Here is a 21,615-nt window from a genome sequence, read left to right on the forward strand (position 1 = left end):
GACCCATCAGGATCATCCAGTCCGACTCCGTTCCCTGTGTAGGGCACCCCAAGAATCACATCACATACCTGAGAGCATCATCCAAATGCTTCTCCATCTGTAGCAGAAAGATTTGTAGCAGAAGGAGCAGGTCTGTGCTCCTGCAGGTAATCTTGCAGGGCTGTAACATAAAGCTTCACTAACAAGCTCCATGAATCTTTCCACACTACATAACTGGGCTCTTGAGTTAAGAAGGGTGCAAACAAATTTTGAGTGGTGTCAAACTTGGGGTCATTCCAAAGCCAAAGGTATCATTTCTCAGGCTTGACTTTTTTTTTTTTTGCTTTAAACTTGTGTACTGTTTTGTGTACTGCCTCAAACATAGAAAGGAGGATGATTTAGCAGCAATATGGAGTTGAACAGCCTTTGTTTTCGTGTACATGAAACGGAGTGTAACATGCAAAAATACTGACCTTTTAATAGAAAGCAGTGCAGGAAATTGAAAGGCTTATGTAAGGTTTGTGTAAAAATTTTAAGCAAAACACCCAAACCCATCCATGTTTGAAATCTCATTCCATCGCAGTAAGTTGAATGACTACAAACAAGTATAATGTAAGTTTTAAATCTGATTTGAATAAAATGACTAGGATCTCATTGTTCTTAAAAGACCACATATGGAATATAATTGTATTTATGTGCTATTTTTATCACTGTAGGTTTTTGATCGATGACAGGAATATTCTAGGGGAAAATCACATTTTCATGTTAAGCTGCTTGTTTTAGAAAACCATATGTGGTTCCTTTATGCTGTATGCTAATTTGAAGATACCAGTGTAACATTACTGGTGTACACTTGGTTTCTTGCACTTCATTTGTGATTGCAATTGAAAGACGGTTCAGAGAGAGCTTGAATTACCAATTTGGCAGCAAATCCAGAATGTTTGTATCTGTCACAGCATCAAAGTGGTGCTTTTTGGATCAAAATGTGTTGCATAGCAAGTTTTAAGTATACACTGCTTTTTAACTCCAACGTTTTCTTTCAACTGTTGCCATTTTGTAGTTTCACCAGTGATAATTAAAGAATGGGCTGCTTACAAAGGGAAATCTCCTCAAACCCCTGAGCTGGTGGAAGCACTTGCATTCAGGGAATGGACCTGCCCTAATCTGAAGAAGCTGTGGCTGGGAAAAGCAGTGGAAGACAAGAACCGAAGGATGAGGGCATTTTTGGCCTGTATGAGATCAGATACACCAGCAATGCTCAATCCAACTAATGTGCCCACTCATCTTATGGTGCTCTGTTGTGTCCTAAGGTCAGTGTCACCTTAAGGTAAAACAATGAAGGAAAGGATTAACTACATCTTCTCTCTGACATATTTAACTTTGTGTTAAAGCATGAGTATGGAAAGTATTCATTCATATTTGCAGTGTCACTAGGAAGAGTTTGTTTTGGTTTTAGGACATTGCTGATGTGGGTCTTAAAAGCATGGCTGTATATTCAACGTTTCTAGAGGACTGAAGGGAGAAGGAAAGAAAAGATATTGTGTTGCAAAGAGGCTGCCATGGCGTTTGATTTAATTTACCCTTATTGTACTCCAGGCTTCAGCTTACTAAAAAATTAACATTTAGGGTTTCAAAGGCTGTGTTGGTGAAGTTATAAAGCAAGAGGGGTCTTCCGTAAAGCAAGAGGGGTCTTCAAAGGCCCTGCTGCATAGCAGCTCACCAGGATGCAAAGCTCACATGAATGTTATCTGCCTGTGATGTGTTAGATTCCCTGCATTAGAACTGCTCATAGAGTTGAGATTATGGTAACCAACAGCTAAAGTATTTGTTCCATATTTGAGATTTTCCAAGAGAAAGTCACAAGGTCCAAAGTGCTTGCCTGTTTTATTTTCAAATTGAAAAATTCCTGAGGAATTGAGACATGCTTACCTTTTTGGCAAGGGATAATTGTGAAAGTGATAAATGTATAAAAATAATTATAAAATAGAATTATAAAAGTGATAAATGTAAGTTTGTCTTCAGTTCTATTGTACCTTATCTTGCCTTTTGAAAACTAGAACTCCTCTTTGTTTTTCTCCTTACAGAACAGTAAAGGTACAAAAAAATAGTCCAAATGGTAATTTAAAGCAGGACTCCTCATTCAGTTAGACAGCAAGCATCTCTCCTGCAACATGTGGCATTTATAAATTGTCATTAAGACATGATGAGCAGAAAATTCACAGACTAGATAATTTCCAAGTAATTTGTTAACTGGAGGACTTGCTTACAAAGTCCTTTTGCCACTAGTCTTTTTTATAAAGAACATTAACCTTTATATTATTTTCTTTTAGATGTATCAGAATCCACTGAGGTTTTAAATTCTATTTGGCTCCTTTTTGCCCCTTCCTCACTGGAGCCAGGCTCTTGCACAACTGATCCACAGCCAGTAACTCTTCCATATGAATTTAAACAAATTTAAACTTCAAATCTACTAGGTGTTTTCACCTTTTAAATGTTGCATTCTGGTGGCTTCTGATCAAATAAAATACCACTTGGTTGACATGTCAAAGGCAGCTTCTGTGTGACTGTGGGCTTCCCCTGTAGGTACATGGTACAATGGCCTGGGGTTCGGATACTTCGTCGCCAGGAACTTGATGCTTTTCTTGCCCAAGCATTGTCTCCAAAGCTCTATGAACCTGACCAGCTTCAGGAACTCAAGGTAATTCTTAACTATAAATTCCATAATTTCAGAGATTGATTCCCAGCTGATTAGTGTTGTTAACTGTGGTGGGTCATGTGTACGTGCCTGTCTCTCTAAAAGCCTTGAGTTAATTACCTGTGCTTTCCAAAATATTCATCTTAGTATTTTAAAGTGATGCAAAAATTGATAATCAGTTATGTTTCACTGTCTGGGTAGATAATTGAAATCTTTCTTCTCTGTAATATGTCTTAAGACCAGTAGTGTGTTTTATAACTGGAAGCTATGGAAGGTATTAGGGTATATATAGGGAATGCACAACTAGAAGTGATCCATCTTATCTCCTGTCTGCATTGATCATCAACATGGTGAAGGAGGTAAGATGCTGATCACCTCTGCATTATACGACCTGATGTTGAAGAATTCATTTTGGAGAGTCTTTCAGGTACTGTAGGGGCAGTATGACCAGCTCTGCTCCCAGGAGTGCCTGGCCACAGGTGGTCCTTAGCTAAATCAGGAAGGAGAGGGTGGTGATTGTTTCCCAGGTGTGTTCATGTTCACAGGTGCACACTGCAGAGGGGCACAGACAAAAGCAGCAGTCCTAGCACTGTCCTTAGAAGAAGGAATTCAGCTCATTAGGCTGGTCTAAGGAATGTGCTGTCACTACCACCAAGTTCTCAAAGCCAGCACTTGACCATAGAAGCACTAATGAACGTTAGGAGAAGAAAACAACTGCAGCCACTCCAGAATTGGTGTGAATGTATCACAAGCAAGTAGAGAATTCACATGTTGGCAATGTTAATGGCAGAGTTAGCAGAAAACCAAGATCCTCTTCCCTTATACCAAGAAATTAATACCAACCACTCATATAATAAATAAATAGATGGAATCCAACAGGAAGAAATGTATTTGGTCCTTCCCTTGTTGCTGAAAAAGATGTGAAGAAACACAGGATGAAGACAGCTACACTGAACACCTGCTGAGTTCATGCAAGTCTGCTTGTTTGCTTCAGCAGTTAGAACTGGATTGCTGCTGTCATGGATTATAAGCCTATTAGACTCCTGAGAACAGCATATTTGAGTACTCCTCATCATGGCTAATTCCTTAAAATCAGGAATATAGGTGCTGTCCATCAGGAGAATCCTCTGGTGTTGGCTGGAACTCCTCTTAAAGGTGTTTACAAGCAGTTCATGCTGGAAGCCCTGTGTGCTTCCTGGGCCTTTCAGAACCCTGGAGATTCTAGTCCAGAGAAGATGACAGTTGTCTGCATTGTGGGAAGAGCAGTATGTTGTCTTCAGAGAAATGTGTAGCCTGGCCAGCCTCTGGCAAAGGAATGACCTGACAATGAGCAGAAGAGATGAAGGTAGCTTATCTTATAGTGACAAATGGACTTGGCGGAGTTATAGCAGAAGGCCTTTTAAGGTCTTATGAGAACTGTAAGCACATGGTTCAAGATGTCTTCCTCAAGCTCTCCTGAAGATAAGTGATTGTACCTGCGGGTGTTGATGGACATTCAGATGACAATTTTGTAGGCAAGGCTGGATTCACCACAGAATAGCAATGTATCAACCACTTAGGCTTCAGTGTCCACTTTCAAATCACAAGAAACAGTTGGAATCTAGGGGCAGGGATTTTGGCAGAGGTATCCATAAAAGTTATCAAAGTCTTGCCTCTACTTCAAGATTTGATGCAAGTAGGAGGAAACCCCACTGTGAAAATCACTGGCCATAGAGATCCAAGAAAGGAGTTTCTAGAGAAAATAACTTTCCATTCCAACAAAATGAAGGGCAGAGATAAGGCAAGTGATAAAAGGCATACAGTATTTTTATTTAGTAGAAACTGTTCTCCAAATTTTAAATCATACATGAAGAGTGCTATGGATAATATCCATAATATGTATTGGTTAACTGCAAGATGCAATATTTCATGCAATGTTGTTACTGTCTTCATGTGAAGCAGCTGCTTCTCTTTTTGTTGAAATCAGACAGAAAGAGCAGCTGAATGTGAACCCAGCTGCCTATCTCCAAAATGATCTGGATAGTCTTTTGGAACTTAAAGTTTGCTTATGCATGAGAAAGGTAATGTAGTTTACTTTTAAAATTTAATACCAAGGGCTTGAAAATATTCCCAAGAAAGGGCTGATATTTTCAGAAGTCAATTAGAAAACACTAGTAGTGATATTTTCTCATTTCAGAGCTGAAGATATATTTGCTGCAAGCAATTCTTTTTTGCTTCTGCCACCAGCTGTTATTCACTGTTTAATTCTACCATTGTGTATCTATCCTGCATCCAAAATAAAGCAGTTGTATGCATAAACATAGCTTCATTAATAAGAGATACAGGAAAATCTTGACTCAAGCTTCTAGAAAATCCCTTATAAAGGAGTTGGGAGGGAAATGTGGTCCATGGGAATAAAACCTGCCGACATTGAGCTCATTCCTGAAAATTTGTACAAAATATTTCAGATTATTTTTGAAATAACTTAAAAAATTTTCTACTGGTAACTTTCTGTAAGTGTCTGTAAAGCTTTTCATTGCTAAAACATGCTTCAGCATTGCTTGAAAAACTCAGTACTTCATTTTTATCAGTGGTCCTAGTGCAGATGAGGTATGTTGCATGGTTTTGGCACCGCATGCCACTAATTCAAGATCTGTGTTTGGCTTAAAGCTTTTTACTGACTTCTTGATAAAGGATTGAGTTAAAACATTAAAAGATTAGAAATAGTTTCCTGTTCTTTGTCATTGAGAAAATAGAGGGGTTTTTTAGTTTTCTCTCTCACCTCTGGAGTTGAGGGATGGGAACAAAAGCCTCCTGAGTATGGCAGGTTTGCGTGTACAGGCGATAGATTCTGGTGCATTTGTCTTGTGAAACATGTGAAAAGTTAAGATGACCACATAAAATCACTTTGTTTTCAAGAGTTTCAAAAATCTTGTCACTATTGGAATAACTTGGACTTAACATTTCATCATTATCTTAACTAAATTTAAGTGTTTTTTAAACAGATTGAGAATCTGGATCCCCGAGGAATTCAGCTGTCTGCTTTATTTATGAGTGGGGTGGATATGGCACTTTTTGCCAACGATGCTTGTGGGCAGCCTATTCCATGGGAGCACTGCTGTCCGTGGATGTATTTTGATGGGAAGTTATTCCAGACCAAGCTCATCAAAGCAAGCCGGGAGAAAGTTCCGCTCATTGACCTCTGTGATGGTCAGGTGGGTAGTTTCAGAGGCGCAACAAAGTATCAAGTGTGCCAGATTTTCAGAAGTGTTAGATGTGGGTGGTTTCTCAGTCACAGAATCACAGAATGTTTCTGTTTGGAGGGGACCTCAAAAGATCAGCCAGTCCAACCCCTGTGCCAGAGCAGAGTCACTTAGAGCAGGTCACACAGGAATGTGTCCAGGTGGTTTGGAATATCTCCAGAGAAGGAGACTCTACCAGCTCTCTGGGCAGCCCATCCCAGGGCTCTGTCACCCTTAACAGTGGAGTTTCTCCTCATGTTTACATGGAGCCTCCTGTGCTCCACTTTGCACCCATTACCTCATGTCCTATCACTGGACATCACTGTGAAGAGTCTGGCTCCATCCTCTTCACACACACCCTTTACATATTTAAAACATTCATGAGGTCACCCCTCATTCCCCTCTTCTCCAAGCTAAAGAGACCCTGCTCCCTCAGCTTTTCCTCATAGGGAGATGACAGTCATTGACTTATGTATTCTTTACTTTTAAGAGAGATGAGGTGAATGATTAAGTGGTGTTTTTCAGCTCTGTTTACTCTCCTAGTCTTGGTGTTTGAGGTGGCATTTTGGTAGACTTGGAAAAAAGTAAACTGGCACAAATTGTAATTTCATTTTTCTCCCTCTGAAGACTGAAATGTTTGCAATTGTGATGTCGTGAGCGACTAAGTCGAAAACTATCTCTGCTCATTTGTTCAAGAACTGTCTTTTCGGGTCCAGCTAGTAAGACTGTTGCAAAGACTAAGCTGCAGTGGCTTTACAGTGAAAGAAAACTTGTGATTTCTAAGTTATTTTACAGATTGTGAGTCCTTAAGCTCAAAATCTTTTCATATTTCTTAAGACCATCTTAAAATACAAATAAGTTTTTTTGTTGTATCCAGAGTTATTCTCTAACTATAAAAACAGAATACTGATAAAAATCAATAGTTTACTGATTGACCAAAACTTTTTTAACTTTTTGGGAGGTGTGAAATCTTAACAAAAGACATTACCTGTTACTTCTGAATCAAGGGGGACTGGTCACAGATCAAATCTTGATGGTCCCTCAAGCTTGTTAGCCTCTGAGTGTGGTCGGGCCTGTTGACATAGACTTTGTTTTGCACACTGGGTTTATGATGATTACTCTGTTCAAAAAACTGCATTAAGTTTCAAGAGACCATAGACAGAGGTTTCTCAGTTAATTTCTGGAAAACCCTTTTTAACTTTTAAACAGTTCCTGTGCTACAGATTCTAAACTGTCTCATCTCTCTACTGATACAGAGATCGTAATTTTCTAGCTACCCTTATGGAAGTCGTTTGCAGCAGTTACCTACTCTTCTGTAATTTTGCTTTCTTACTTGAATTTGTTGTATAAATCTGTACATTTGTAATCAGGATTTTAACATCTCTTTGTAACCACCTCTTTACTCACAGGCTGAGCAGGCAGCCAAGGTTGAAAAGATGCGTCAGAGCATCCTAGAAGGATTAAATTTCTCCAGGCAGAACCATCCTCTCCCTTTCCCACCTCCACCTGCCATGCCTTTCTATCCAGCTTCTATGTACCCTCGACACTTTGGGCCAGTCCCACCACCTCAGGGCAGGGGGAGAGGCTTTGCTGGTAAGTGATGGGACAGCAGTGCAAAACATGTTGGTGTGAAGCATTACCTTGTCTTTCACATTCCCAAAATTGCAAAAACCAGTAGCTGCCTATAAAATTTCCTAAAAAAAAAATAAATACCTAAAAGCAGGTGATTGGCATGTGTTGTCACATGTCAGTCACTGTATTTTGTTGTTACTTTTATTAGTCTAATAATATAGAATGTGTTTTATTACTTGTATTTCCATCAGGATTTTTAGTAACTGTGCCAGATCAAAATACTGTTACTGCTGTATGTGTAAAATAGAAAAAAGAGGAATGGGTCAACACTGGATTATATGAAAAGTCTCTTATTTGCGCTGCACATTGCTTGTATTTGTAAATATTAAGAATCCTTAAAAGTAATGGACATGGTTTACCTGTCAGGGTTGAAGACAACCTTTCCTCCTCCCCAGCCCTCTATATTTTGCTACAGTCATTTAATCATTGGCACCCTTGAGTGCAAATACTGATACAAGTGTTTCAGGCTATTCCCTTTCTCGCAGTCCCTGTGGAACCAAGACCCATGGAGGTGCTGATACTGGGCACTGGGAATAAGATGTTCTCAGGGCACCACAGCTGTAGCCGCTGGAGCTCAGTGTCAAAAAATGGTCACAAGCCCTTAAAATAATCATTGTGCTGTAGAAGTTGGGATGTCCGTTCCCAGCCCATGGTTAAAGGCTTCCTGATGGACAAGAGACTCTGTGCTCAGTGAGGCAGCAGGACACCTCTGGCCAGGGCTCCCCTGGTGCTGGCTTGCGCCTGTACCATTGCTAGCCAGCGTGTGGCCGGCTGGAGCCCGACCCTCCCCGTGGGCTCTGCAGGGGTGGAAGAAGGCAGCAGCCTCTGCTCAGGGCCTTCCCAGATGCCCGCCACCCTCACAGCTTTTCCCCTGTCTTTCTTTACCCTGGGTCTAACAGGAGTCTATGGCTTCGGAGGCCCTTATGGGGAAACAGTAGCCACAGGCGCTTACCGGGCCTTCCGGGTGGCGGCAGCGGCAGGACACTCCGGAGCCTTCTCTGGCAATGACAGCAACAGGACTAGCAAGTTTCAGGGCGGTAATTATACCCAAAACCCTTTTCTTAGAGCTTCTGGCAACAGCTTCCTTCACTGTACCGTTTGGTCTGAGGCTTTCCTCCTGCCTGCTGGTCTCCCTCTCTCCCTAACCATCTTGGCTCTCCCTTGCTGAGCCTGCCCAGGCTGCTCTCCGCTCTGCTACCCCCGCAGCCCCCTGAGCCCCAGCCTCTCACACCTAGAAACCTCCCCCAAATGCAGGATAGCCCTGAAACCTGACCAGACAGTCTGTGTCATGCACTTCAAAGTGCCAGGGTGGAATCAGTCATCAGCTGAACTTTGCTTGAATGTGTTAACAGTTACTTTCTAAACTTCAGAGGCAGCTGAGCTTTTTGCAAAAACAACCCCAGGTAGAAGTGACTGACCTCGGTGTGACTGCCAGCCCCCTCTTCACTGGCATCAGTGTCACCAAGGACACAGGCGAGAGATTTCCTCACCTGCCTGTGTGCCCCTTGCTTGTCCCTTGTACAAGGTGGGACTATGGAAACCTGTTCACTCCAGTCCTCCATTTAGCATAACATTTTTCCCATGTATTTAGCTGTTCTTTCTGGCCTCTGAGCTTTTATCCTAAGAGCAAACATACCTCTAATGCTTCCTTGTGGGAATAACTGCCCCTGTACGTATGAAGCTGAAAGACTTATACAGGGAAGTATGAACCTTTTTTAATTAAGTCAGTAGTTTATCTTCTAGTGTATTAACATTTGAAGACTAATTGTGGCTGCATAAGTGCTGTGTTTTGTAACCCTCTCAGTGCTGATGGTCTTACCAGTAACATCTGGCTCAGTTGCACTTACCTAGATTTCTTGAAATACATGCTATGCCCTGTGAGTGTTGATTTTTAAGGGCAAAACACAGGTATAAAGATGCAACCAACTTGAATAGAAGATACATCTGTATTTTGGACAATTGCAATTTGAGCTGCTATCTTGGCAGGGGAAGGATAAGCCTGCCTCTTACACCCAGACCAGTTTAAATGCTGTATTTTTGTAGTCACTTAGTGTTAATAGAGATAATTCTGCGTAGGAAGTTGTTTACAGCATTTCTAATCTGTGTCTTATTTTGATGTTTGGTGTTCACTAGCAAGTGCCTTTAAACCTGCAAAATTCACATCCTCATTAGAAATGCAGGTTAAAAAATAGTCTTCAGGTAGCTTGTAAAATTTCACTTCAGTTTCTTAATCCTTATCTAAAGCATATAGTTTTAGTTACTAAAACTGAAGTACTCATGGAAGATAATTCTTCTTTTCAGAATTCATATGTATTTTTTAACATGGGGAGAAGGAAAGACTCTTGGGAGTTAAAATACTCCTGAAAGGCCCTAAAATGAGAAATAATCTCCCAGTATGAAGAGAAGAACTTGTATATGTGCTAAAAAGCTGGGTAAACCAGTTCTACATTTGTTTGTGACTTGAATGTTATGACTGTGAAGATCAATGTTTGGTTTTGCTTTTTTGTGCAGGAGTCCAACCTATTCCTTCTCAGGGAGGGAAACTTGAAATTGCCGGCACTGTAGTCGGCCACTGGGCTGGAAGCAGACGTGGACGAGGGGGCAGGGGCCCATTTCCTCTGCAGGTCGTTTCTGTGGGAGGACCAGCCAGAGGGTAAGTGCCATCTTCTGGAACGTGCTTGTCATGTGTCCTTTCATGATTGGGGAAAAAAGTGAAACAGAGAAAGATTGAAGGGATTAGAAATTGCATACAATGCATTTTTAGGACAAATTAGATAAATGATACCCACTGAGTATTAGAAGAGCATTTACATTACTTTTAAGATGTTTTTTATCAGTTATTCAGATTTGTATAATTATTTTTATGTGCAAATAGAATTTATACTCTGAATCTGTTATATAGATACACACACTGGATTGTTTTGCATGAGGAAATGATATGGGGGCTTTCTCTTGCATGAAATCAATAAATATGTTGTACCTGATCAAAACTATCACAGCACTCAGTGACTGTATCATTTATCAAGAAGTATAATAAAATTTTTAATAACTTCATTATGTAATTCTTCTGTGATGCACAAAACACCCGAAGGGTATTTCTAGGTTTAATAGGTCTCTGCTACAGTAATGCTGGGAGATGTGCTTAAAAGAATACTAATTTCTGCAGCTCTTCCCTGTCATTTTACTACAACTGAGATTACAGGTGCACAACATTTCTGAAAAAGAAATAGTTAATTACAAAAATATCTAGTCCTTTACTTTTAAGATTATATTTTTTCCATAGACTTAATTCTTCTGTGCCTTACAGAACTGTTATCTTCAATTAAGATTGTATCCGTTTCAGTAGACAGTCCCAAAGTAATGTGATTTATATGTTTGTCTTCAGCTTTATTAAAGGAGTGGAGTAAAGTAGGTGTATTTATGCTATTTTGAGCCAGGAAGTTGCAGTCTAAAAGAATAAGTCTGAACTGCATTAATTCCTCTCTATCCATTAATTTAATCAAATGTGCAGTTTGAAGCATAGTGCTGAAGTCAGCAAGAGCTGTTGGAATGCCTGTCGTGTTGGCTTGAGTGAGAACATGGTTGGATGTGAAGCTCTGGGAGAGTGGAAGCAGGGGGGAGAGGCAAGAGCTGCTGGTATGGGGATGGGGAGAGGTAAGAACAGCAGCAACAAAGATTTAAAAGTTCAGCAGCAGAAAACAGCATTGAGGTAAGAGCAGAGCTGATGCTCTGAGAGGGGCAGATTTAGGTAGGAACATCTTATTCTCTAGAATGAGATTCAGCTGTCAAAAAAAAAGCATCAAGTGTTGGGCTAGGTGCTTCAGCTGCCAGCTCTCTGTGCGGGGTCCATGGGACGTGTGCACTCTTCCAGAGTAGCAGCTGGACACCAGGGGAATAAGCTGAGATGTGTCATGAGGCACTTGACTCCTTTGCATATTTTAATCTCACGCCTCAGTTTCAGTGGACAAAATAACATTTTTCACCATGTAAATGAGGGTAGTGTGTGGCCATGAGTTCTGTTTTTCATGAGGATCCATGAACCAAAAGGACCTGGCTCACTGCAGAGCCTGTTGCTTTTCTTCAGTTGAATGCACTGACTGCAGCACAGCTTGTGGAAAGTGTGTGACTTACAGTGTCACACTCATAGAATGTGTGACTGAGGCACCCTGGGCCATGAAATCAGATCTGGCATACATTTGTACATACCATTCACTTCACTGAACAGCAGCTCCTCCATTTTCTGAAGAAGCAAATGTATTAATTCATGTAAAACATCAGTAGCCAGGAGCTAACACTGGCAGGTCCTAAATTGAGAGTCCTCCTTATCTGGGCAGCAGTCACATTGCTGAAAGGCTGGAAATGCTCCTGTGTGAGTACCTTTGAGACAAAGAAATACTATTTGGTAATAGTAGCTTTTGAGTTAGAAAATATGGGATATTTTATATCCTGTCTGTCAGAGGGATCGTCTTTGGGCAGTGAGGTTTGGATGCACCTCAAAAAGACAGGAAAACTGTCCATACCAGATCTTCCTGTCTCCATCAAATCGTAAGAAGGACAAGGAGCTTTTGGAGCCAGTCCAAAGGAGACCACGGAGATGATCTGAAGGCTGGAGCAGCTCTGCTCTGGAGACAGGCTGGGAGAGTTGGGGCTGTTCAGCCTGGAGAAGAGAAGGCTCCAGGGAGACCTTAAAGTACTTTTCAGTGCCTGAAGGGGCTCCAGGAAAGCTGGGGAGGGATTCGGGACAAGGCAGGGAGTGATGGGATGAAGAGGAACGGATTAAAACTTGAAGAGGGGAGATTTAGTTTGGACATAAGGAAGAAATTCCTTGGTGTGAGGGTGGTGAGACACTGGAAAAGGTTGCCCAGGGAAGCTGTGGCTGCTCCATCCCTGGAAGTGTTCAAGGGCAGGTTGGATGGGGCTTGGAGCAACCTGGTCTGATGGGAGGTGCCCATGGCAGAGGGATGGTGATCTTTAAGGTCCCTTCCAACCCAAACCATTCTATGAGTCAGTAACTGATGTTAAATTCTTCACATGTAGTTACTAGAATTAGTCAAAGAGAGTCAAAGAGTCTACCACATGCAGCTACTCTGTTTGTTGTGTCAGTTGATACTGAAAACAAAACCTTAGAACATGATAACATTGGTGTTCTGTCTAAAGATAGTGTTGGCAGATGCTGTGTCATACCAAAGAGCACTGCTAGGAATCTGCATGGTCTGAAATCCATCCTTCACCTGGACCTGCATCCTTCTACTTCATCTGTTACCTGTTCAGCAGAGGGCGATCATGCCAGGCTTGTTTACATCATTACCTCATGTCTCTCTACAGCACTGAACTTGGACATTCTGATTGTGTAAAATCATACCAGTGCTTTTTATTGGCTTTAATCCAGTGTATTTAGTGCCATTTTCTGAGTAGGAAAAATCTTAGCTCCCTGAAGGGTAGGCTTTCACTTTGTAAAAAATGAGCAAATGGCATAGGTAAGCCCTTTAAAATCTTTGGAAAGAATGGAGTGAGAGTTACTCAAATATAAAACACAGCTCTTTCCTCTTTTTATTCTTTTAAATCCAAATACTTAATTTCTCATTGCTCAATGTGGGAATTTGTGTGAACAGACTTGCATGGCACAGATCAGTGTTTCTGCCCTGGGGCAGTTCAATGTGACTTAGTTTTTGCAGCAGAGGGATGTAGGAGCACCACAGAAAAGCTTACCTCCTCTTGGGGCAGTTTGTTGTCCAGCTCCCAGGAACCCTGCTGGCACAAGGGAATTGTCAGGTATTTGCAAAATGCCACACAGTTGGAGTTCAGCTGTCCTGGCAGACAAGTGATTCATGAGCCAGCAATGTGCCCTTGTGGCCAAAAACGCCAATGGAATCCTGGGGTGCATTAGGAAGAGTGTGGCCAGTACACTGAAAGAGGTGCTCCTCCGCCTCTAGTCTTCCCTGGTGAGGCTGCATCTGGAGAACTGGGTCCAGTTCTGGGCTCCCCAGTTCAAGAGAGACAGGGAGAGTCCAGTGAAAGGCAAGGAAGATGATCTGGGGACTGGAGCATCTCTCTTATGAGGAAAGATTGAGAGAGCTGGGGCTGGAGATGAGAAAACTGAGAGGGGATCTTACCAGTGTCTATAAATATCTAAAGGGTAGGTGGAAGGAGGATGGAGACAAATTTTTCAGTAGTGGCTGGGGACAGGGCACAAGCTGGAACACAGGAAGTTCCATCTGAACATCAAGGAAAACTTCATTACAGTGAGGGTGACAGAGCCCTGGGAGAGGATGCCCAGGGAGGTTGTGGAGTCTCCTTCTCTGGAGACATTCAGGATCCCCCCTGGATGCAGATTCTGAGTAATGTGCTCCAGAGGATTCTGCTTTAGTGGAGGTGTGAACTAGATGATCTCTAGGGGTCCCTTCCAAACCCAACGGTTCTGTGAGTCTGTGATTTGTTGCCAGGACAGCAAAGGACAATTGTAGCCAGTGCAGCTTAGAAACCAGTCTGGCTGCAGGCTGAGCTGAGCAGCCCCTGGCTGCCCTGTGCCAGCTTTGGGGGGCCAGTCTTCTGCTGGGGTCACCCAGTGCCAGGCAGAGGATTTGGAGGAAAAGTAGAGCAATCACATATTTCTAGTAGAGAATATAAAAATAATTTTTAGGTCAGAAGTAGTCCTTGAGTTGTGCCACTGATGGCATTAAAATGGTTCTAGCTGAGCAAAAGTTTGTTTTGATATTATTTGGTCTAATCTTTATTGAAACAAATAAAGCCACCGCCTGATGTGTCCTGGTTGGAAGCCTCCATTTGAAAGTGCCCAAGCTGGATAAAGTGCTACCTACCAGACATGGCTGAAGCCCCTTTTTTCCCTCAGGTTCTTAGAAAATTTTGTCTTCTCCCATCAAAACTGAAGCAATTTCATATTTTGCGCCTATTTGTCTGATTTCTTCCATCTAACGTGTTTATATGTGGGAAATGTCACTGCATGGGAAAAATGGCATTATAAATGGTTCATTTTTTAAGGTGAAAGTATTTTGAGCTGTTTTTAAAGCACTGTAAAAATAGTATTAAACTTCAAAAATGTTTCTGCACTAATTTATTGTTTCTCTAGAAGTGAAATATAGAAATAATCATTTTATTGCTACAAAAAAAAAAGGTTCATACACTTGCAAGCAGTTGGATGCTAATTCTGACTTAGTCGTACTGCTTCTTTAAAGAAATGTAAAAGTTAGCCACTCAACAGTAAATATAAAAAAAATTTCCAGCAAAATAAAATGCAAAGTAGTTTTAAACAAAACTGATACATGTTTTTCTTTTTTCCTTTTCCTCAAAACTCACAGGCGTCCAAGAGGAGTTATTTCCACTCCAGTGATAAGAACTTTTGGAAGAGGCGGAAGGTACTATGGGCGAGGTTATAAAAGCCAGGGAGCAATTCAGGTAATAAAGCCATATGCCTGACTTCAGAACACTCTAGTTTACAGGCTAGTATGGTACAGGCTTTCAAACCAGCCCATGTTGACAAGCACGACTTTAAAAGATAGAAGTGTTTCTTACCATGATGTTGCCTACATGCTGAAGCTGTGAGCTGCACAGCCGGTGATGTGACAGGCGAGTGTTGCATTTGAATTATCAGTAACCTTTGGTTATAAAGACAGACATGGAAAAACGTATTTTGATATGACGGCTTTGCCTTCTCAGCTCTAACCAGCTGTGGGAGTATAAAAAAATTTAGGAAAATGGAAGAAATACAAAGCTGAAACAAATTAGCCATTTCTGTTCCTCCCCCCAATCTAATTTTGAATATTAGGATCTTTGGTGCTGCATGGCTACAAATACTTACTCTAAAGTCCTAGGAGAGGACAGACCAGTCTTTGCCCCCATGATCACAGAGTTCATTTTTTGGGACAATATATGAAGCATCTGGGGATCATGGTTTTTGTCTTTTCCATGGATCCTTTAAATATATAACTGAAGCAAAAGTGCTGTTTTATATTAAATGCCATTTGCCTCAGAGTTATGTTTTCCTCCCTTTTCCATTGTTCTTGCTGCTGTGCGGTTTTGAACATTGATGCTAGTCCCAGAGGTAATGGAGGAGTGGGTAGTAAATAGGTGGAAACTTTCACGGTACATGGATCATATGGATCTGCAATTTGTCACAGAGACGTAGGGAGGTATTTGCAAGTGTCAGATGGTAAGAGAAGGAATGTTCTCCAGTGGATAATGAAGCAACTGTTAAGTAAAACCTGCTGTGTTCAGGTGTAAAAATTCAAATACTTCTCTTCCTTGTTCAATTTCTGTGTATACAGATTATGTATGTCTACAAACGTACCTATGTATTTAAAGCTTCACATCTTTTACTTCAAATAGAAGAGAAATCACTATGTTAATTATATAGTGTCTAATTTCCAAGTACTTTAACCTGTGAAATAAAGGAAACCCTCAGGAGCCCCCAGATACTCTGGGCTGACTTGAGGTTTACATACATCAGTGCAGCTCATACAGTACCTGTAGGTGGATGATACACAGTCTTGACAGACAGTCAGCAAGTTTGGATACTCATATATTTATTAATTATATGTAATTTGGATGGTAAATACTTGTAATCACAAGGATCTTAGTCAAATATTGTGCCTGTGATAAGGAGAAGGAAGGTAAATAGTGGCATTTTCTATTGACTGGTCCTGAGCTCATTGGATTTTACAGTCATCAGTCACTATGCTTGAGTGTGTGTTGCTCTGACAGGAAAAGAAAAAAAGGTGAATGAAAATGCATGTAGCAGGGAGAACTTGGGAATGTTAATGCCTAACAAGGAGATTTTGGTAGCCAGTCAAGATTAACTGGCAGCAGTGTCCTTCCCTGTCACAAAACCTGGGCAGTTAAGGAAGGAGTAGGGCCAGATCCAGACACGTATATTTATACCAAGTGAGATCCTCTCTGCTGTGGTGCTTCCCCACTGGTGCTCACCAGGAGGTGATGGGACCAATGGCTGGAGGATCTGACTGAAAGAAGCCATTTGTATTTAGGAAACATGAGATGATACCTTTCACTCTTGATCTGGAAAGAAACAAAAGCATGTATTTAATCCAAAACTTAACACTTAGTAAAGCCTGTACAGTGCATGTACATGTGATACAGACTGGTTGTCCCCATGTGCCACTCATACACCTGTGCAATGTTACTGCAGGGTTTTGTGTGATTCTCTGGAAAACAAGGTTTGTGATCCTGCTGCTAAAGAAAAAGAGTTCTTACTGCCTTGCAGGATCTTTCAGCAATGCAGAAAAGTGCTAACCATGCTGTTTCTAGTATGTCAAAGCGAAGTTGAATACACTATAAAACTGTTTGCTGTTGTTTGAGGTGTACAAGATGTCCGTATCTGAAGTAATTTCTTAGCATTTGACTTTGTTAACAGCATGGCAGATAAGAACATTGCTGCTTAGCAACCCAGCCTGCTGGTTTGGTTTTCTTGTTTGTAGCCTAATATGTTTCTGGAATGCTAAGATTCATTGGTGCAGATACTTAAAAACTAAACATACGTTCTAATGTTGCATAAATCTGTTTTTATTGCTATACTCAGTCCTGTAAGATTCTACTCTGCTCTTCATACAAAGTCACTTTCCTAACCTCAGAAGCATATAGACTAGTACAGACACTTTTGCATGGTACTTTTGCACTTATTTTAAAATTGTTTGAAAAAAGTTTTGGTTTGTATTTGAATAACATGTAATCATATAATTAAATGATAATGTCTATGAACCAAGAAGCAGAGTTAAGCTGTATATTAATTCTCAGTTTTGGTGTTTCCAGACATTTATGTAGCTCTTACATTGTGAAATAACTGAACCGTCAGAGTTAGGGTATTTTTACCCCAAGAGCATCAGAAGGTGTGGCTAGAAGGCACTCAGAAAGACTGCAAACTCTTTTTCATCTGTTTATTTCTTGTGCCACCTCTTACTTCAGCAGGCTATAATACTGGGTATTCACTTGTGATACTTCTGCACACTGCATGCTGCCTATTCACAGTGTCTTTGTAACAGATTGTAAATATGTAGCAGTGGTTCTACAGTAATTTTCTTCTTTTTTTAAAAAATAGGGCAAACCTCCTTATGCTGCTTCAGCAGAAGAAGTAGCCAAAGAACTTAAGTCAAAATCAGAGGAATCTAAATCCTCAATTGTGTCTTCAGATGGATCCCTGGCTGAAAATGGAGTTGTGAATGAGGAAAAACCAGCTTCCCAGATGAATGGGAATACAGGAGACATCAGGGCTTCCAATCAGTCTGAAAGTGCCTTGAGTAATGACTCTAAAATGTGCAATACAAATCCTCACTTAAATGCACTAAATGCAGACAGTGTTTGCCATAAAGATGATACTCTTGAGGCCGCTGTCTTAAAAAAAGAAGAGTAAACTTATTTTTTATAGAGGGTGAAGGATGTTGGGAAGGGTCAGGATTAGGAATATCTGGAGAGAAAGAGAGCCTACAGTTACGTACATTTTTTCCTTTCCGTAAGAGAAAAATGAGGACTTTGGAAATTCGGATCCCTCTTTGATGTCAGAGATTTAAACAACACATTTTTAGTTTTAACCAGTTGTAGTCAAAATGCTACAATAAAACAAAAAAGAAAGAGAATGAAGAGCATTTGACTCCCGCACTTAAAATGAAGTATACATAAAGTTTAAACTGGTTATGACAAAAGCTTGTAGTTTTGTTTTTTGAAATATAAAGAAAACAAATTTTGGCAGTCTTTAAGTATATATAGCTTAAAATATAATTTTTAGTACTTGGCACCATATGTATGCCATTATATTTGATTTTGCATTACTGTGTCACAATAAAGCTTTCTTTAAGGCTTTGATTTCATGATTATGGGGGGAAAAAGGCACAACCACAGTTTTTTCTTTCTTAAATTTCATCACCGTTGATGTGGTTCTTTTGTGTTAAAATGTGCAAACTATCGAAACTAAAAATTATAGAGTAATATTGCAGTTCTGCTGATTTTAAATATACATCATACATACTTTACAAGCAAGTTAAATGGAGATAAACTTGAAATCTTAGAAGATGCAAATGACCTTTCAAAATAAACACAATGTGTTCTGAAACTTTTTGTGACTAATACCATGCATCCGTGATCAATGAACTATGTGGTTTTGAATCAGACGTAGACCATTAGTACTACTATTTGAGCTAAACTTCTGCATGGTTCATAATTTTTAAAGTGTGTAGTTAATATTATGCATGTTATTGTCCTCTTTCTTCCATTCTTACAAGTACTGTGCCCATTTGCAAAACAAAAAGCTAATAATCAGTAATAGTCCTATAAAAGATGTTAACTATGTTTAGTCATTGACTGATCTTGCTCTAACCTTAAAATTTTGTGATTATTGACCTCTGTTGCATTTATTCTAAAACTTAAAAAAAAAAAATTATCTAGCCGTTTTGAATATCAACGTTACCCTGGTGTACTCATTGCTGTATGCATTATTGTTCTCTGTTGCTGTTTTATGCCTTCATATTAGCAAATATGAAATTCTGTGAAAAACAAAAAAAAAAAGCTTTGATCTTCAAAAAAAAAAAAGTACCCCCCTTCTGTAGCAGGAAACAAATGGCTTGTTCTTGAGAACTTTCCCATCAAGAATTTAGTATAAGCAAATATACCTGTATCATTTTGATGTTTTTGTTAGTGTTTCCAAACTTAATGTACTTCAAAATCAGAATCATTTCTTTATATTCGTTTTCATATAATTCTCCTGATGCTCTTCATCACACATTAGTGATCAGAAATGAGGTGTAATTCCCCATTCCCTGCCCGCAAGAGCTAAGTAGGTATCTTAATGTAAGTTGAAGGGAGTTCTGCCCCAACTCATGGATTGTGCAAGAATGAACTACTGTTGGGTTTGATTGGTTGTAGATGGATTGTGGTGTGGTGTATTTGAAGGCTATTGAATGCAACTTACAGTGCTTAATAAAAATCTTTATTCTTTTAGTATAAAATACTGTATGCCTTTTTTTGTCAAATATTTTTTTAATTAACACCTTGTAAATAAAAGTTTTCCTATGCCCAAATCAAGTGACTTGAGTTAGCAGACTGCATGATGTCCTCCCAAAAGATGGAGATGGAAAACACGACCTCAACAGACCTTGACACCAAGGGCCGAGTGGTGCCTTGTCCTTACTTTGTGCAGCTGCTTCAGGTGCCTACAGTTGAATGGTTAATAAGATGCAAATACCACAGTTATTTATATGGGGGCAGTTATTTAAAGAAGAGAAGGACCAAGCTCAGGTCTTCAGTGTTTGAAACGTAGATGGTTGACAGGGCCGGTGTCTCAGCTCCTTGTGGCTGAGGATCATTTGCTCTGTTACACAGGAGTTCTTTCTCCATCATGGATCATACTGACATAATGGGAGGAGATAGACACTCACACCTTGGTTGGGGCAGGACACCCTGCTGCTGAATGCTGGCAGGATCCTGCCCTGAGGCTGTGTTATTTGCCCTGGGTTAGAGCTTGGCTGTTCTGGAGATGTTCTCTGACCTCGTGTTCGGGTAAAGGTTCAGGGCAAGCACCAATTGCCCTCTTCTCCAGCAGCAGAGAGGATGTATTTCACCTGGTCACTGGCAGGGAATAACGATTAGCAACAAAAATAAATGTGCATGGGAGACTTGGTGCCACACACTGCCAATGTGATCGCTCCTTTCCTCAGAGAAGGAGAAGTTTCTATGGGTGGCCAAAAGGTGCCAGGCTACCTGCACTAGTGTGAATAAAATTAGGATGTGGAGGTGCAAATTAACTAGTTCATTGGCCCATGTGTAAGGTGCTGCATATGCTTTTTCCAGAAATGATGATGAAAAAGTTTGGCTCGTGTGGCGTGTGTGCACTTGACCTGGAGCGCACAGGGTCTTTGTGGCCCATTTAAACCCCTGAGATAGCCCTGAGGAGGCCAAGAACCAGCTCCTTGGGCTGCAGCAACATTGGGGCAGGAGGAGCCTGCAGCTGCTAGTAAATACTGTTGGAACAGCAGTGGGAATGTCTTACAGGTACCAGAGCTCCCTGGTTTCCTGACTGGGAACACTGGCATCAAAGCCAGGACTAACACTGTTTATTTTTTGCTCTCTGTAGGGGGTCTGTGCAGGTTGGCTGTGAAGGATTTGGTGGGTACTCTGGGGCTGGTGGACTGGGAGCTGCCTGGTATCCCTGTTGTGTTGAGTAGTTTCCTTCAAGAACCATGATGCATTTCTAATTTATTTCTTTCTCTTCCAAAGAGTGAAACTGACTCTGGAGTCAGTTGTCCTACAGAATGAGAAGGTATTGCCTGGCCTTTCCCCTGAAGAATGCCTAACACAGCCGAGTCTGTAGATCAGCAAGTGTGTTACCTTACATGGGCCTTTTTAATGTGCTAATTAGAACAGGTGACACTTTCAGATTACCTGTTACCAATGTGTAGACAGGCTGCTTGCAGCCACGGTGAGCTCCTGTTGAGCTCAGCCCTGAGTGTGGAGGTGCTGCTGACTCATGTTGTCCTGGTGGTTCCCTGCAGCTGTGGATCCACGTGGGGATCAGGAAGCTTAGGAACAGCAGCATTCTGGGGGGAAAATGTGCTGTCAGGCTTTTCATGTGCTCCCTGAAGCCTTCCTGTTAGTGCCCCTGAAAAGGGTGTCGGGCTCCCTGCTGTGCAGCATCTGACGTAGATGCCCAAGGGTGGGGCCTTGCAGTCATGCACAAAGGCCAAGAAGTGAGCCTTTGTACTTCTAAACTGAAAACTGATACCAATAAAGGTCATGGCTGTCAGACCTCTTGGCTTGGGATGGGATGGGATAGGATAGATTTCAGGTGGAAGAGCAGGTTAATCCAGTCCAACTGCTGGATGATTCAGGGCACTTAGAGCATGTTATTAAGGGCATTGTCCAAATATCTCTTTAATGCAGAGGTTTGGGGCATTGACCACCTCTCCAGGAAGCCTGTGCTGGGGTTTGAAGATGCTTCCTATGTGCTACCTCGTTAGTCACCTCCAAACCACGGGTTAAACTGGGCGGATCTGCCGTTCGGGTGGGGCCGCGGGCAGAGCCCTCGGGCAGCGGGAGCCTCGGGAGCGGCTGCACCGTGTGAGTCCCCGCTGA

The 21,615-nt window shown here is 41.2% G+C and overlaps 1 protein-coding gene across 2 annotated transcripts in view; it reads left to right on the forward strand.

Moving 5' to 3' along the window:
• Positions 1–19,565, forward strand: part of FAM120A (family with sequence similarity 120A) — a 47,142-nt gene extending 27,577 nt beyond the window's left edge. For both annotated transcript variants that reach the window (XM_010007814.1, XM_010007815.1), the window contains exons 10-17: positions 1,040–1,289; positions 2,563–2,677; positions 5,659–5,868; positions 7,305–7,488; positions 8,427–8,564; positions 10,039–10,180; positions 14,844–14,940; positions 17,594–19,565. In XM_010007814.1, coding sequence (XP_010006116.1) covers positions 1,040–1,289; positions 2,563–2,677; positions 5,659–5,868; positions 7,305–7,488; positions 8,427–8,564; positions 10,039–10,180; positions 14,844–14,940; positions 17,594–17,905 — 1,448 coding nt within the window. In that variant the 3' untranslated portion in view covers positions 17,906–19,565. The remainder of the gene's footprint in view (positions 1–1,039; positions 1,290–2,562; positions 2,678–5,658; positions 5,869–7,304; positions 7,489–8,426; positions 8,565–10,038; positions 10,181–14,843; positions 14,941–17,593) is intronic.
• Positions 19,566–21,615: the final 2,050 nt, after the last annotated feature.

This window comes from Chaetura pelagica, unplaced genomic scaffold (assembly GCF_000747805.2).
Source record: "Chaetura pelagica isolate M959 unplaced genomic scaffold, ChaPel_1.0 scaffold562, whole genome shotgun sequence".
Taxonomy (NCBI): Eukaryota; Metazoa; Chordata; class Aves; order Apodiformes; family Apodidae; genus Chaetura; species Chaetura pelagica.